General features: G+C 32.1%; 1 protein-coding gene across 2 annotated transcripts in view; it reads left to right on the top strand.

Moving 5' to 3' along the window:
- Positions 1-16,572, top strand: part of LOC135134577 (sodium/calcium exchanger Calx) — a 133,934-nt gene that overhangs the window by 88,707 nt on the left and 28,655 nt on the right. For both annotated transcript variants that reach the window (XM_064063277.1, XM_064063276.1), the window contains exon 3: positions 12,896-12,987. In XM_064063277.1, the coding sequence (XP_063919347.1) occupies positions 12,896-12,987 (92 nt within the window). The remainder of the gene's footprint in view (positions 1-12,895; positions 12,988-16,572) is intronic.

Here is a 16,572-nt window from a genome sequence, read left to right as displayed (position 1 = left end):
ACAACAAGTGCAGGAGTAGGAGAGTTAGTTGAAGCCGAACTAACAAGCCAGGATTTTAAGGTATTTTCCCTTAACGGCTCGCTTGAGACTTAGAGAAAAAACTGTTGTTATTACCTCGTATTTTTACGATCAGTTTAATAGACAATTCTTGTTAACAAGTGCCACAGAAATTTATCGTTGGAAATTGAACAAACATTCGTGCACTAAGATATTATTTACTGATAAAATTTCGTAGTTCTAATTCCAGTTAATACAAAACGCCAATTAAAAAGACTTTAAAGACTTAAATTACGAAATTACGCAGACAAAGCAAATGAAATAAGTTCTGAACTATACATAAAATTTACTAAAATTGTTCAATTTGTTTCAGTTAATGGAAAATTTTTAAAAGTTTGACAAAGCTTACGTCTTTGAAATACCAAAACCTTTTTCTTCGTTTTCATTCGCACACATTCTCAATGAAGACAAAATTTCAATGAAAATGATAATGAACACGACTCCAGGGTCTTGAATATTTAATTAAATTCCATTTGCTTTGGTTAATAAAACATCATGTTATTAAAATAATCCCAAATTTTAATTTAACTAAATTGAGCTGCCAAATTACGGTGCGTAATCAAAACATAAATTTGAAAACTATTGCGCGAGATAAATTCTATAATGATTTTCGCAATCCAGATTCGCGTTGTAACTGTTATTGGGTTAATACCCTAAGGCCATTTATGCTGTAATCTCATTCGCTTTAGTGGATATTATAATGAAGCGTACAGAGATACGAAATTAAATTGTAACGATATCGCATACATATTACTCTTTTAAGAATGTAACAAGAGAGTCGCAAAACGGCAACTGCCCCTAAAGAATTTAAATTTGTTTTTGTTGTTTTACGGCTTTTAAAAAGAAGAATCGTAAAGCGACAAGTGACTTAATATCGAACCGTATAGGTTGAAAGAAAGGCACTAAGATTAAAGCTTTTATTGCGACTATAACTTACTGTGGACAAAGCACTATTTGAGTTTTAGAACGTCCGAATCGTATAAATTTTTGAAATTGTGTTTTTAATTCCGGTTTTAGTTTAAATTAGTAAAAACTTTCGTAATTAAGTGATATTGCATAACAGTCGATAACTACGTGAAATCACTTACCAAAAAGTACGAGCGTTTTGGAACAGAACGTTTTAGAGCAGAACATTTGGGGTCCAGCTTTGTTGCAGCGCATAAAGCGTTCCAAAATGACAGAAGAATACTGTATAAATCTCCTATAGTGTAAATAGTAGAAACGCACCAAGAAATAATCTTGAGCAGGGGATGATAGGATCATCTGGAAATCGGGAATCTTTCAGAGGCTCCCGTAACCGTGGTATACCAGAGCGCCGATGTCCGAATCCAAGCTTTATTTGCACTTAATTGAAGTAAAACTACTTCAAAAACCAGGCACAAAGGGTCTCCCGGATTAACTCAATTTACTTCAAAAACAAACTAGAAGGTGTCCCCGAGATCCTTTCAAATTACTTTAAAACAAGACCTACCGAGGTCCCCGAGATTCCTTCAAACTACTTCATAAACCAGACACAAGGCCTCCCCGAGATTCCTTCAAACTACATACTTTAAAAATAAAACACAAGGGCTCCCCTAGATTCTCTCAAAACTTCAAAAATAAAATACAAAGGGTTCCTGAGATTCTTTCAGATTACTTTAAAAGCAAGATCCACAGGGGGCACTCGAGATTATTTCAAAATACTTGAAAAACAAAACACAATTAATCCCCGAGATTCCTTTAAACTACTTCAAAAACAAAACACATGGGGACCCCGAGATTCTTTCAAATCATGTACTTCAAAAACAAGACAAGGGCACCCCAAGATTCTTTCAAACTACTTTAAAAATAAAACACAAGGGCTCCCCTAGATTCTTTCAATACTTCAAAAACAAAATACAAAAGTTTTCTGAGATTCTTTGAAATTACTTAAAAAACAAGACCCACAGGGGGTCCCTGAGATTATTTCAAAATACTTCAAAAACAAAACACAAGAGATCCCCGAGATTCCTTTAAATTACTTAAAAAACAAAACACAAGGGGACTCCCATATTCTTTCAAATTACTTCAAAAACAAGACAAGGGATCCCCGAAATTCTTTCAAACTACTTCAAAAACAAAACACAAGGAGTCCCCGAGATTCTTTCAAATTACTTCAAAAACGAGACGCACAGGGAGTGCCCGAGTTTCTTTCAAACGACTTTAAAAACAAAACACAAGGGAACCCACCGTTTCTTTAAAATTACTTCAAAAACAAGACTAGGAATAGCCAAATTTGTTTAAACTATTTGAAAACAAAACACAAGGGGTCCCCGAGATTCTTTCAAATTACTTAACAACAAGACCTACCGAGGTCCCCGAGATTCCTTCAAACTACTTCATAAAGCAGACACAAGGGCTCCCCCGAGATTCCTTCAAACAACTTTAAAAATAAAACACAAGGGCTCCCCTAGATTCTTTCAAAACTTCAAAAACAAAATACAAAGGGTTCCTGAGATTCTTTCAGATTACTTCAAAAACAAGACCCACAGGGGGTCCTCGAGATTATTTCAAAATACTTCAAAAACAAAACACAAGGGGACCCCGAGATTCTTTCAAACTACTTCAAAAATAAAACACAATTGATCCCCGAGATTCCTTTACAATACTTCAAAAACAAAACACATGGGGACACCGACATTCTTTCAAATTATTTCAAAAACAATACAAAGGATCCCCGAGATTCTTTCAAACTACTTCAAAAACAAAACACAAGAGATCCCCGAGATTCCTTTAAATTACTTCAAAAACAAAACACAAGGGGACTCCCAGATTCTTTCAAATTACTTCAAAAACAAGGCAAGGGATCCCCGAGATTCTTTCAAACTACTTCAAAAACAAAACACAAGGAGTCCCCGAGATACTTAAAACTACTTCAAAAAGAGAACAGAAGTGGTCTCCGAGATATTTAAAACTACTTTAAAAACAAAACACAAAGGAACCCACAGTTTCTTTAAAATTACTTCAAAAACAAGACTAGGCATAGCCAAATTTGTTTAAACTACTTGAAAACAAAATAGAAGGGGTCCACGAGGTTCTTTCAAATTACTTAAAAACAAGACCTACCGAGGTCCCCGAGATTCCTTCAAACTACTTCATAAAGCAGAGATAAGGGCTCAACCGAGATTCCTTCAAACAACTTTAAAAATTAAACACAAGGGCTCCCCTAGATTCTTTCGAAACTTCAAAAACAAAATACACAGGGTTCCTGAGATTCTTTGAGATTACTTCAAAAACAAGACCCACAGGGGGTCCTCGAGATTATTTCAAAATACTTGAAAAACAAAACACAATTAATCCCCGAGATTCCTTTAAACTACTTCAAAAACAAAACACATGGGGACCCCGACATTCTTTCAAATTATGTACTTCAAAAACAAGACAAGGGCACCCCAAGATTCTTTCAATACTTCAAAAACAAAATACAACAGTTTTCTGAGATTCTTTGAAATTACTTCAAAAACAAGACCCACAGGGGGTCCCCGAGATTATTTCAAAATACTTCAAAAACAAAACACAAATGGACCCCGAGATTCTTTCAAACTACTTTAAAAATAAAACACAATTGCTCCCCGAGATTCCTTTACAATACTTCAAAAACAAAACACATGGGGACATCGACATTCTTTCAAATTATTTCAAAAACAATACAAAGGATCCCCGAGAATCTTTCAAACTACTTCAAAAACAAAACACAAGAGATCCCCGAGATTCCTTTAAATTACTTCAAAAACAAAACACAAGGGGACTCCCAGATTCTTTCAAATTACTTCAAAAACAAGACAAGGGATCCCCGAGATTCTTTCAAACTACTTCAAAAACAAAACACACGGAGTCCCCGAGATACTTAAAACTACTTCAAAAAGAGAACAGAAGTGGTCTCCGAGATATTTAAAACTACTTTAAAAACAAAACACAAAGGAACCCACAGTTTCTTTAAAATTACTTCAAAAACAAGACTAGGCATAGCCAAATTTGTTTAAACTACTTGAAAACAAAATAGAAGGGGTCCACGAGGTTCTTTCAAATTACTTAAAAACAAGACCTACCGAGGTCCCCGAGATTCCTTCAAACTACTTCATAAAGCAGAGATAAGGGCTCAACCGAGATTCCTTCAAACAACTTTAAAAATAAAACACAAGGGCTCCCCTAGATTCTTTCGAAACTTCAAAAACAAAATACACAGGGTTCCTGAGATTCTTTGAGATTACTTCAAAAACAAGACCCACAGGGGGTCCTCGAGATTATTTCAAAATACTTGAAAAACAAAACACAATTAATCCCCGAGATTCCTTTAAACTACTTCAAAAACAAAACACATGGGGACCCCGACATTCTTTCAAATTATGTACTTCAAAAACAAGACAAGGGCACCCCAAGATTCTTTCAATACTTCAAAAACAAAATACAACAGTTTTCTGAGATTCTTTGAAATTACTTCAAAAACAAGACCCACAGGGGGTCCCCGAGATTATTTCAAAATACTTCAAAAACAAAACACAAATGGACCCCGAGATTCTTTCAAACTACTTTAAAAATAAAACACAATTGCTCCCCGAGATTCCTTTACAATACTTCAAAAACAAAACACATGGGGACATCGACATTCTTTCAAATTATTTCAAAAACAATACAAAGGATCCCCGAGAATCTTTCAAACTACTTCAAAAACAAAACACAAGAGATCCCCGAGATTCCTTTAAATTACTTCAAAAACAAAACACAAGGGGACTCCCAGATTCTTTCAAATTACTTCAAAAACAAGACAAGGGATCCCCGAGATTCTTTCAAACTACTTCAAAAACAAAACACACGGAGTCCCCGAGATACTTAAAACTACTTCAAAAAGAGAACATAAGTGGCCTCCGAGATATTTAAAACTACTTTAAAAACAAAACACACAGGAACCCACAGTTTCTTTAAAATTACTTCAAAAACAAGACTAGGCATAGCCAAATTTGTTTAAACTACTTGAAAACAAAATAGAAGGGGTCCACGAGGTTCTTTCAAATTACTTAAAAACAAGACCTACCGAGGTCCCCGAGATTCCTTCAAACTACTTCATAAAGCAGAGATAAGGGCTCAACCGAGATTCCTTCAAACAACTTTAAAAATAAAACACAAGGGCTCCCCTAGATTCTTTCGAAACTTCAAAAACAAAATACAAAGGGTTCCTGAGATTCTTTCAGATTACTTCAAAAACAAGACCCACAGGGGGTCCTCGAGATTATTTCAAAATACTTGAAAAACAAAACAAAATTAATCCCCGAGATTCCTTTAAACTACTTCAAAAACAAAACACTTGGGGACCCTGAGATTCTTTCAAATCATGTACTTCAAAAACAAGACAAGGGCACCCCAAGATTCTTTCAAACTACTTTAAAAATAAAACACAAGGGCTCCCCTAGATTCTTTCAATACTTCAAAAACAAAATACAGAAGTTTTCTGAGATTCTTTGAAATTACTTAAAAAACAAGACCCACAAGGGGTGCCGGAGATTATTTCAAAATACTTCAAAAACAAAACACAAGGGGACCCCGAGATTCTGTCAAACTACTTCAAAAATAAAACAAAATTGATCCCCGAGATTCCTTTACACTACTTCAAAAACAAAACACATGGGGACACCAGTGGCGGCTCGTGACTGTCTGATGTGGTGAGGCGATGATAGAAGTTTGACAATGATATTATCAATAATAAAATTAATTAAATTAATGTGATTAATGCATATTGCTTGGTCTTAGTAGTTAGTAATGATAGAAGTCTTGCTTGAATACCGTTCATTTCCCAGTCAGTAGTGGGTCCTAATAATAGTAATAATAATAATAATAATATTAACACCCATAACACATTTAATCAACAATGTTTTACAAGTCAAAATTTTGTTTAAACTAGCACTTTCTTGGAGGGATTCGGCATTAGTTGTGTTCCTTTCTAAATCTTTTAAGCCCATGAAATTTTTAATGTGTACTTTGGAACTTTTATGTAACTTTGCACTTCGAATGAAATTCTTTAAATCGTTATATCCCGGAGACGTCGTCCATGTGTTTTTTACATTGCCTAAGAGTAGACACGGCCAACAATATAGACTTTCAGCATAAATATTACGGCTACGGCAGAGCCGTTTATGGTTCGTACCAGGCTGGTTTAAAAGACCTGTAGTACTGATGACATAGTCGCTTATCAATGGAAGTTAACGGTTTTGACTGTTCGATATTTAGCAAAATTTACCGACGTTCTAACTCGGTTCGTCGTGAAAACGGCGTTTCAAGAAGCAACATGACAATATCGTACTCGGGATTCATTTTTCACTCACCTGTACCCTGTACCTATGAAAGAGACAAAAACACGAAACACCAGCTCCTGGACTTTTATTCACGTTTATGCTAATTACCCACGCACCCTGCACCCCTTCCATTCTGTAAAATAAATGGGAAAATGATTTAATGGGTCCGCCGAAATTGGCCGAGAAGCATCGAAGATATCGCCTCAGTTCCGAGCGAATTCATGTATAGGAGTATAGCAGCTGAGTCATGGAAATCCGTGTCTGTGATTGGGCTTCATTGGCGCAAGTGAACCGACGGTCTGGCCGCTTCAGTTAAAGAATTCGGGGCATAAATCGTACAGTATTCAACGGAAAATGTCCGCAGAAAGTGTAAAAAATAAAAAATAATCTACAGATTTACCATTTCAACATATTTTTGTAACTAAAAATGCATTGAAAGCTCTTTTTTAATTATAAATTAAGTCAATCTGTTCTTAAGATATATGCTGTGAGGCGCCGCCTCACTTGCCTCATATGACGAGCCGCCACTGGGGGACACCGAGATTCTTTCAAATTATTTCAAAAACAATACAAAGAATCCCCGAGATTCTTTCAAACTACTTCAAAAACAAAACACAAGAGATCCCCGAGTTTTTTTCAAACTACTTTACAAACAAAACACAGGGGAACACACAGTTTCTTTAAAATTACTTGCAAAACAATACTAGGGATAGCCAAATTTGTTTAAACTATTTGAAAACAAAACACAAGGGCTCTCCGAGATTATTTCAAACTACTTTAAAAACAAAACACAAGGGGACCCCGAGATTCTTTAAAATGACTTCAAAAATAAGACTAGGGATCCCCGAGATTGTTTTAAAATACTTCAGAAACCAGTCACAAAGAGTCTCCGAAATTCTCTCAAACCACTTCGAAAACAAAACACAAGGGGACCCCGAGATTCTTTCAAATTACTTCAAAAACAAGACAAGGGGTCCCTGAGTCCTTCAAACTACTTCAAAAACAAAAGCCAAGGGTCCCAAAGTCCTTTCGAATTGTTTCAAATACAATCCACAGAAAGATACCGGAAGTTTTTCAGGCGCCTTGGTAAGTTTTTCCATCCATACTGTTCTTGAGTTTCCAAAGTTGAGTAACTTTACTAATTTTAGTATTTAATTATTACGAAAGACGTACCTGAACCTTGAAAAAAACCTAAATGTGCGTATCAGATTATTTCACATGCAATAAACCACTTCTGATTTAAGATACGGGCAATTCAAAAAACCGTGTCCGACAAAGAGGGCGCGTTAGATAGATATTAAATTGGATTCAACAACATTAAAGATTGTATCTGTAGCTGATTCATTATTATAACTACGTAAAAAAGCAAATAAAATGTGTTTCTCAATTATATTATAAATGTTACGTGGTACTAAAAAATTTATGGCGTTTTGCCCGCAACTTTACGGCTATTGTAGTATTATATCTAATTTTAATTCATATTATAATTTTTAATGAGCATATTAGAAATTTTTTTTGAAATCTGATATTTTACACTTTGAAAATAGTCTCATTTATTACGAGTAGCTATAATACAGAATGGAGATAAATTAAATGCAATAATAGTGACAGCGTTGCGAAATAAATAGAGTAAAATACTGATTCATAGTCATCAGATATCCAATAAATAAATCTAATATTAATTTATGAAGCTATAAATTAAATTACATTAAAGTTACGCCATCTAAATAATTCTTCCCCAAAAACAAACCTTCCGTTTACTTTTGACCCGTTTCATTTTAAGTTTGACAACTTTGAGAAACTTTGTTTAACGATATGAATTTTGTTTTTAAATAAATATAAATTCGCCTTTTTGTTGACTCATGCTTTGTTTAAGGTTTGATTATTTATGTGTGAAACGGATGTCCGAAACGCTCTTCAGTTGCGTTCTAAGGTCACTTTTATGATAATATCTCACGATAAAAACATTTATTCGAGCGCATATTTAAAAATATTTCAAATATTTTTTAAAATAATGTGCCAAATTTTCAAATGTTTTGCCAGTTATTTTTGCCACCGTTATCATCCAAATATGCTAAAACTTGGCAGCCATAACTAATAGGAAGGAGTTTAAAATAAACCACTACAACTATTATACAGGGTTTTTATAAATGATTCTAAACTGGACAATGGACCCAAAGCATTAACGAAAGGATGTTACAGAACAACATTTTAACAACATAAGAAATGAACCATTTAGACAATTTAGTAACACACAAAGTGATAGGCGGCACGCTTCCATGACCCAATTCGACCCATAATCATTTATAGAAACCCCGTACTTGAAAATTAAAAAATATTTGGTTGGTGCGTGACGTATTAAAAATGTTCCACCCATGTGTTTGCCGCCTCTGCAATGATTCAAATTTTCCGAACACAAACGTTAATACCAAGTATGAAATTACAGCGTCGGTCGTGCTGATTGGATTTGCACGCCCCAACAAGCACGGTTTTTGCGTCATCCAGTTACCATATTAAAAATATTTTTGGTCCTTCCCTTAATGCGAACAAAAGTGGCGTAAAATTTTATTCATAACCCCTAATATTAAATTATGATTTTTTACAACGGTTTTACCTGCTTTTATCATTTTAATCTCAACACCCTATGCTATCCTGTTTCGGCGTCCCGTCTCCCAAGCAAACGTTTATTACATTCTCGCCATGGCAACCAGCTCGCGTCGCGACTACCAATCGTAATTTTCAGGAATTTCAGGATGCTGTATTAATGTTGCGTGAATTCTAATAATTTTATGGCGGTTTCAGTTTTCATCCGGTCGATGTGCAATTATTTTAAGCGCCCGCCGCGGTCCCATACGGCCGACACATCGATTAGTGTCCAAGCAAAAACGCTTAATGCTCTTATGGATAGTGGCGTAATTGAATCGAGATTCGGGGTGATTAATATTTGGAGCCGGCGTAGCGAGATGAATGGGACGCGAATCAGGCTAATCATGTGGAGAAATTTATAAATTGATTGTTTTCAATCATCGTATATATTTCAGGGATGTAACAGGCGAATCAGTCGGAATTTCAGAAAGTGGTGAAAGAATTATAAAACTTTTATATTATGGAATTTATGGACTTAAATTTTACATATAAGTTCAGATATTATGCTTGTTTTTCTTTACTCATAAATGCATCATACTTTAATCACGCATACTCCGCCACTGCCTTTGATTCGAACGCTTTATGTTACAAAAACACTCTGCTGACTTACTATATTCGGTCTGACAGAAAACCACCCATTTTTACATCCTGAGCGTAAGCTAAGGAACAATTGTAATTGTGTCCATTGGACGACTGGCCACTTTCATGCTTTCTCGACGTTTCATCACCCCTAGAATACGAAAAATAGTTCTCCCGTTTCTTTCTGTCTGTCTGTCTGTCGGCCGTCTCCGAATTTTTATTAAAATTCAAAAATTTACATTAGTAAATGTTATTTCAATTTTATAAAATAAGATAATTCTTCACATCTGGTTTATAAATCCGTCTTCAGTGTTTACCCTAGACATCCAGATTTTCGAAAAAAAAAATCAAAATAGTATAACATTATTTTGCGATTTAACTTTGAAATGCAAAACCGAACGCTCTGAAGTCTTGCAAAATTTATTCGTTTATCCCGTCATCCAAAATGTTGCCGAATAAATCCTCTCTGAAGTATGCAAAATATTATGACCCTACACTTACCAGGTAACTCAAAAAAATTAATAAATGAGGCAATTTATTGTACTGATTAAATCAATCCATTTTACCAAAAATTTGGTACACTCCTGTTATTATTATTAGTATTACACTGCACTGCATTTTTCATTTTCTTTATTTTCTCAATTTTTCCATTTTTCAGTGTTTCAGTTTCATAATTTTTCAGTTTTTGAATTTTGCAAATTTTCGATATTACTATTTTTCATTTTCCGATTTTTCAATTTCTCAATTTTTAATTTTTTCATTTTTCAAACTGTGATTTTTATTTTCCATTTTCAAGATTTTTTAATTTTCATTTTCTCGATTTTATATCACACTTTTTTCTTTTTCATTTCCTTCATCAATTCAATGTTTCTTTCGATTTTATAATTCTTCTTCTATTCATTTCTCAAATTTTCCATCTTTGAATTTCAATTCCTCGTTTTCGAATTTTTAAATTTTGCAATTTTTTGATTTCTCAATTAGCCGATTATCCGATTTCTTTAAATTTCAATATTTCAATTTTACAATATTTTGTTTTTGCATTACATATTTCAATTTTTGAATTTTTGGATTTTTAAATTTTCGATTTTTCAATTTATTGCAGTTCAATTTTTTAAGTTCTTGATTTCCAATTTTTAGATTTTTCAAAGTTTTCATTTTTACAATATTTCACTTTATCCACTTTTTTTAATAGAAAACGTGGAAAAACGAAAAATGAAAAAACCAAAAATTCAAAAATCAAAAACAAAACCGAAACAGTAAAAAACTAAAAATCTAGAAACTTAAAAATCAAGAATTAAAAACCGAAAAATTGCAAATTGAAGAACTGAAGAAACGAAAAAATTAAGCATTGAAAAGTAAAAATCGGGAAACTTAAAAATAAAAAAAAAATAATGAATCGAAAAATTCGAAAGAAGAACAAACGAATCTAATCGAAAAATTGAAAAGCCTAAAATTTAATATCGAGAAATTAAAAAATTAAAAATTAAAAAATGATAAAACGAAAAATCGAATAAATGAAAAAATCCAATATTGAAAAATGAAAAAATTTTAAAATCGTAAAACTGAAAAATTGAAAAATCGAGAAACTGAATAATCTTAAAAAACGAAAAGTTGAAAATTCTGAAAGTTGAAAAACCAAAACATTGAAAACCGAAAAATTCATAAACAATTGAAAACTCGAAAAACTGAAAAAACGAAAAATTGCAAATCAAAAAAACAAACAATTGAAACACTGAAAAACTAAAAATCGAAAAAATTAATAAATCAAAAAATCGAGAAGAAGAAAAACCGAATCGGATGGAAAAATTAGAAAAGCCAAATATTGTAAAATCGAAAAATTATAAAATCGACAAAATTGTAAAGTCCAAAAACAGTAACATTGAAAGAATTGAAAAATTAAAAAACGAAAAATTGAAAAATCGAATAAATGAAAAAGTTTTAAAACTCAAAAATTGAAAAATGGAATATGTAAATCTAAAATTGTAAAATTGAAAAAGTGAAAAAATTGCAAATCAAAAATTGAAGTCACAAAATTTGAAAAATCCAGAGACTTAAAAATCATAAATTGAAAAAGAGAAAATTTTAAAATTCCAAAAAATTAAAAAACGAAAAATTGAAAAATCGAATAAATGAAAAAGTTTTAAAACTCAAAAATTGAAAAATGGAATATGTAAATCTAAAATTGTAAAATTGAAAAAGTGAAAAAATTGCAAATCAAAAATTGAAGTCACAAAATTTGAAAAATCCAAGAAACTTAAAAATCATAAATTGAAAAAGAGAAAATTTTAAAATTCCAAAAAATTGAAAAACCGAAAAATTGCAAATCGAAGAATTGATGAAACGAAAAATTGAAGCATTGAAAAACTAAAAATGGAGAAATTTAAAAATAAAAAAAAAAATTAATGAATTGAAAAATTCGAAAGAAGGAAAGAGTAATTGAATCGAAAAATTGAAAAACCTGAAAATTGTAAAATCGAAAAATTATATAATCTTTAACATGGTAAAGTCAAAAAACTGTAACATTGAAAGACCGAAAAACTGAAAAAATTAATATCCAGAAATTCAAAAATTAAAAGTCGAAAAATTATAAATCAAAAAATGGAAAAATCGAATAAACGAAAAAGTTGTAAATTCCAGGACTGAAAAATGAAAAAATCCTAAAATCGTAAAATTGAAAAAATAAAAAAGCGAAATAAATGAAAAAATTGCAAAATTTAAAAATTGAAACATCCGAAAGTTGGAAAATCGAAGAATTGATAAATTTAAAAATAAAAACTCAAAGAGTTAAAATTTGTAGTCTTAAAGTTAAAATTGGACCAACAAAAGAAAAATAAGAAATTGAAAAATTGCAAATTGAAAAATTGCAAAATGAAGAAACGAAAATAGAAAAAATTGAAATTGAAAAAACAAAAAAACTATAAAATTGGAAAATTGTAAAAATAAACAAACTAAAAAACCGAAAAAAAAATTCCAAATCAAAAAACTGAAAAAACAAAAAAAAAGAGAAAACTTGGAGAATTGCAAGATTCAAGTCAAAAAAATTCTGTCGAAATAGCCATCGATCAACTTTTTTTATAACCATTTATTTCAAAAAGCTGTATAGACGTTACGTAAAAAAGTAATTGATTCAAATTAGAATTATCGCAAAGTCGTGCTTTTTCAGGTGAAAATCCGAGGGCTCGAATAAAATTTCGATCGTCGCACGCATGAATATTCATTTTATATTTAAAGCGAGTGTTATTGAAAGGCCTCGACGTTCTTCGAAGAGATAGCTCACGTTCTTGTTCAACAGGTTTAATTTTTTCCAGGAAAACCATCCCATTAACAATAATCGAAGAAGACAGCTATGAAAAGGACGTCTTACTCTACGTACAACTGGGCGAGCCTCAGATGTCTGGTGGTAAGAATTTCAATGAATGTCAGTGTCGTTCCTCTTCATATCAATTCTTTTTCATACTCTCTTCTGCACTTCCTCTAACTACTCGGTCACGTTGATGCATGTTATGTAAGTAAAATGGTTTTTATTTTTCTCTCCCTTCCTCCCTGTATGCTAAATGCACACTTTATCACGCAACACGTAATTCGAAGGGAAATTATGGCCTAGTTGCCCCCTCAGACGTGACCGCTGCGGATATTTTATCGTTTGAGGATCCATAAAAAGACACCGGTCACGTCCCGCAAAAACAGGGATCTGCAAAGACAGGAACCAGAAGGTCCCTTATGGTGATAAATGTCGGAATGTGGAAGAATTAAGATCCCGAATTCTACGACACACTGCGCTATAGAGAAACATAAATTTGAATTCTTCTACTTTATCAGAACACACATGAGTAATCTCGGCGAAAAATGCCAGATCACTGTTTAAAACTCGAAGTTTGCAAATGAAGACATCTATTTATAACCAGCAGTCAAACGGGGTTTCAAATTCAACCTGGGAATGAAGGTTTTAATGTTCGAACTAAATTTTACTACTCTTTTATGCCACATTAAATGACTTAAACTCATGAATAAATTATGTCCTAAAATAATACCCTTTTCTAGAAAATGGGCGAGTTGAAGTTAGATTATTTGAGTGATGGAAGTCGATTTAAGTGCATAAGTTTAACCGTGAACATGATTCGATATTTTCGGTCACGTGCGATGTCAACGGTTCCTGGCAGTTTTTCACAAACAACTCTTCTACCGCAGTGCTTCACCATAAAACTATGTGTCCCTATGGAACACTAAAAGCTGCGACAAAGCTCTATTGCTAAGATGAAAAAGTCTTTGTCAAAGTGCAGTTCATTTGCTGAACGTGGATGAAACGACCTGGTTGACCTAAAAAATTTCATGTTGGCTAAATAAGATACGTGATGAACGAAAAAATGGTATTTGGATCTTAAAAGATGGACAATAGAAAATCATTACTTCCGAATTTAATATGTGTTTTAAAGTGAAAGAAAAATTATGAAAATTTTGACAATTAAAGGCACTATCTGTACAAAATTTTCTCTGTGTGATGCTTGATAAAATGGGAAAATAGTAAGCTTTACATTAAGTTTTAGAAATTATTCACATGAAATGGACCAATTCCAAGTTGCTTCTTCTAGAACACACGTGATCAACTTTTTTTTCATAAATGTTTATACAACCCAAGATCAAATTATGCAAATATTTATATTTATATAATTTGTACGTGATCTGGGTGATGAAAAATTACAATTTATTTGTAGACACTTGTTGCTTTTCTATACGTGTGTTAAATTTTACTTTACGTGGTTTTTTGAAAAGAAATGCATCCTGAAAATCGCGGTCTATTGTAATATTTTTAGAAATTAAAAGCGTGTCTTCACGTTCTTTTTGAAACTCACGAAATTATTAAATGTTATTCAAAAGTTATGCTAAATATAACTTGAATCTCAACAAAGAAGGGACCAGAAAGTTAGTGTATATACCGAGAGATTTTTTAGATGAGCAACAAAGTGTATTTCTGAAAACCATTCTTAAATAATTCATTGTTTAGTAAACACCATGTATAGCGTTACATTTTAATATCAGATGTCCAACTGCCTACAATTTCTGAAAATCATGCAAAATTTGTGAAAATCTCAACATAAAACAAAAAAGTCCTAAAACTAAGCGTGAAATTAGAAAATAATAAAAATGATACAAAAAACTATTAATACAGAATTATTGGAGATTCGAAATTAAAGTTTCTAATAAAAATCCAAAAAGAAACTTTGGAAGCTCTTACAAACTATAAAATTCCGGAAAAACTGGGTAAGATCAAAATTTGAGATCCCTAAAAAGCCTCTAATATAATGATACTTATGCAGATGAGTCCCTAAGCGTGGATTCCTCGATATTTCAAAAAAAAGTTAAAAACCAAAGTTAGTTTTTTTAAAATCAAACACCCTGTATATCTTTACATATTTTAATTGACCTTTTCTTAAGCCCTATTATTCTAATTTTCTTGAAATTTTTTAGCAATGTAAGGAGTCACAAAAAATTACAGTACATAGTGCTATTTTTAAAATCTGTGTCAACATTTTGTGTAGAGATAAAGAACCGTACGAGTTTTGTTGTGGTATAAATGAGATTACCTTTTCATATACAGTGTTTATAAAAAAATTGTTAAATTATTACAATTTTCAAATATCGATGTTTCAGTTTTTTCAAATAGAACATCCTACTTTATTCAATTTTTTGTTTTCTGTCTTTTTTGCTGAGTATTTTCTATACTTAATGTTGATAGTTACTATGAGTTTTGGGGACAAAAAAGTGAGAAACATTAATAAAATACAAGGTGTTCCATTTGAAAAAACTGAAATACGATTTTTGAAAATTTTTCAATTTTAGAATTTTTTATAAACGCTTTATATATTAAAATGTTGACACCACAACAAAATACGCACCTTTATTTACCCGTCTACAAAATATATATTGTAAGACAGATTTTAAAAATATCCCTATTGCGATTTTTATGTGAACATTTACATAGCCAAAAAATTTCAAGAAAATTGGGACAACGTGGCAACGTCGCATCGGAATTTCAAAAGTAAACTGGATTTGTAAACCCTACCTACTAAAAAGAGGTCATTAAAAAAAAGGTGTGTGATACTTCTTAAAAACAGAACACTCTGTATTTTAATTTAAAAAATAATTTCAAAATATATTGTAGTTGTAAAGCCTAAGAGGAGGTAAATTAAAATATGTAAAGATACATAGGGTGTCTAGGTAACTTTGTCTTCTATTTGTAATAATTAATGAGATATCGAGAATCGCGCATTTGATGACTCATCCTGTATATATACAAGGTGTTTACTAAATATATGGCAAAAATTCAGGCGGTTATTCCTTGGATTATTTTAAGATGTTTTTGTTCTAGAAGGATTTTGTTAAAGACGCTAAGATACGGGATGGTCAAAATAAAGTAAAACTGCTCCATCCCCAGACTTAAATCCCCTGATATTTTCTAAAAAGTTGGGTAGTCAGTGAGGAAATGACTGGATGCATAATTTGTACAAGTATTGGTTTTCTTTCTTTGGAAAAGTTTTATATCACCATGTATCTTCGAACCAAAGTGTCTTTCCGAAAATCATCCAAACCTAAAAAATCTTCAATAATCCAAGGAATTTTTGCCACATGTTTAGTTAACACCCTATATAACGTAATATTTTGGCAAATGACACACCCTCTAAGAAAATAAAGGGTGCGTTGGCGGGGCTAAGATAATTAAGAATTCAAAAAACAATCAAAAAATGCATCATTAAGAAATTAAGATTTTTGAAAAGTTATCTAAAAATCCTCAAAAAATTATTCTGAAATATAGATTTCGAAAAATATAAAGTGGTAAGTGCTAATGGTCCCAGACGAAGGTTTCGAAAAATTCGGTTTGATATTGAATTTTTTTAAAAATTTTATATCGAAAATTGCCGTTTTTCATTTTATCGATTCTGGAAAAATTGTTGGAATTTTCGAAGAAATGAAGCCGAAAATAACTTCG

Source organism: Zophobas morio, unplaced genomic scaffold (assembly GCF_036711695.1).
Source record: "Zophobas morio isolate AGI-343-1 ecotype UQ-CSIRO unplaced genomic scaffold, CSIRO_AGI_Zmor_V1 ptg000023l, whole genome shotgun sequence".
NCBI classification, from domain to species: Eukaryota; Metazoa; Arthropoda; class Insecta; order Coleoptera; family Tenebrionidae; genus Zophobas; species Zophobas morio.
Note: the sequence above shows the minus strand (reverse complement) of the source record. Positions and strands in the feature narration are given on the sequence as shown.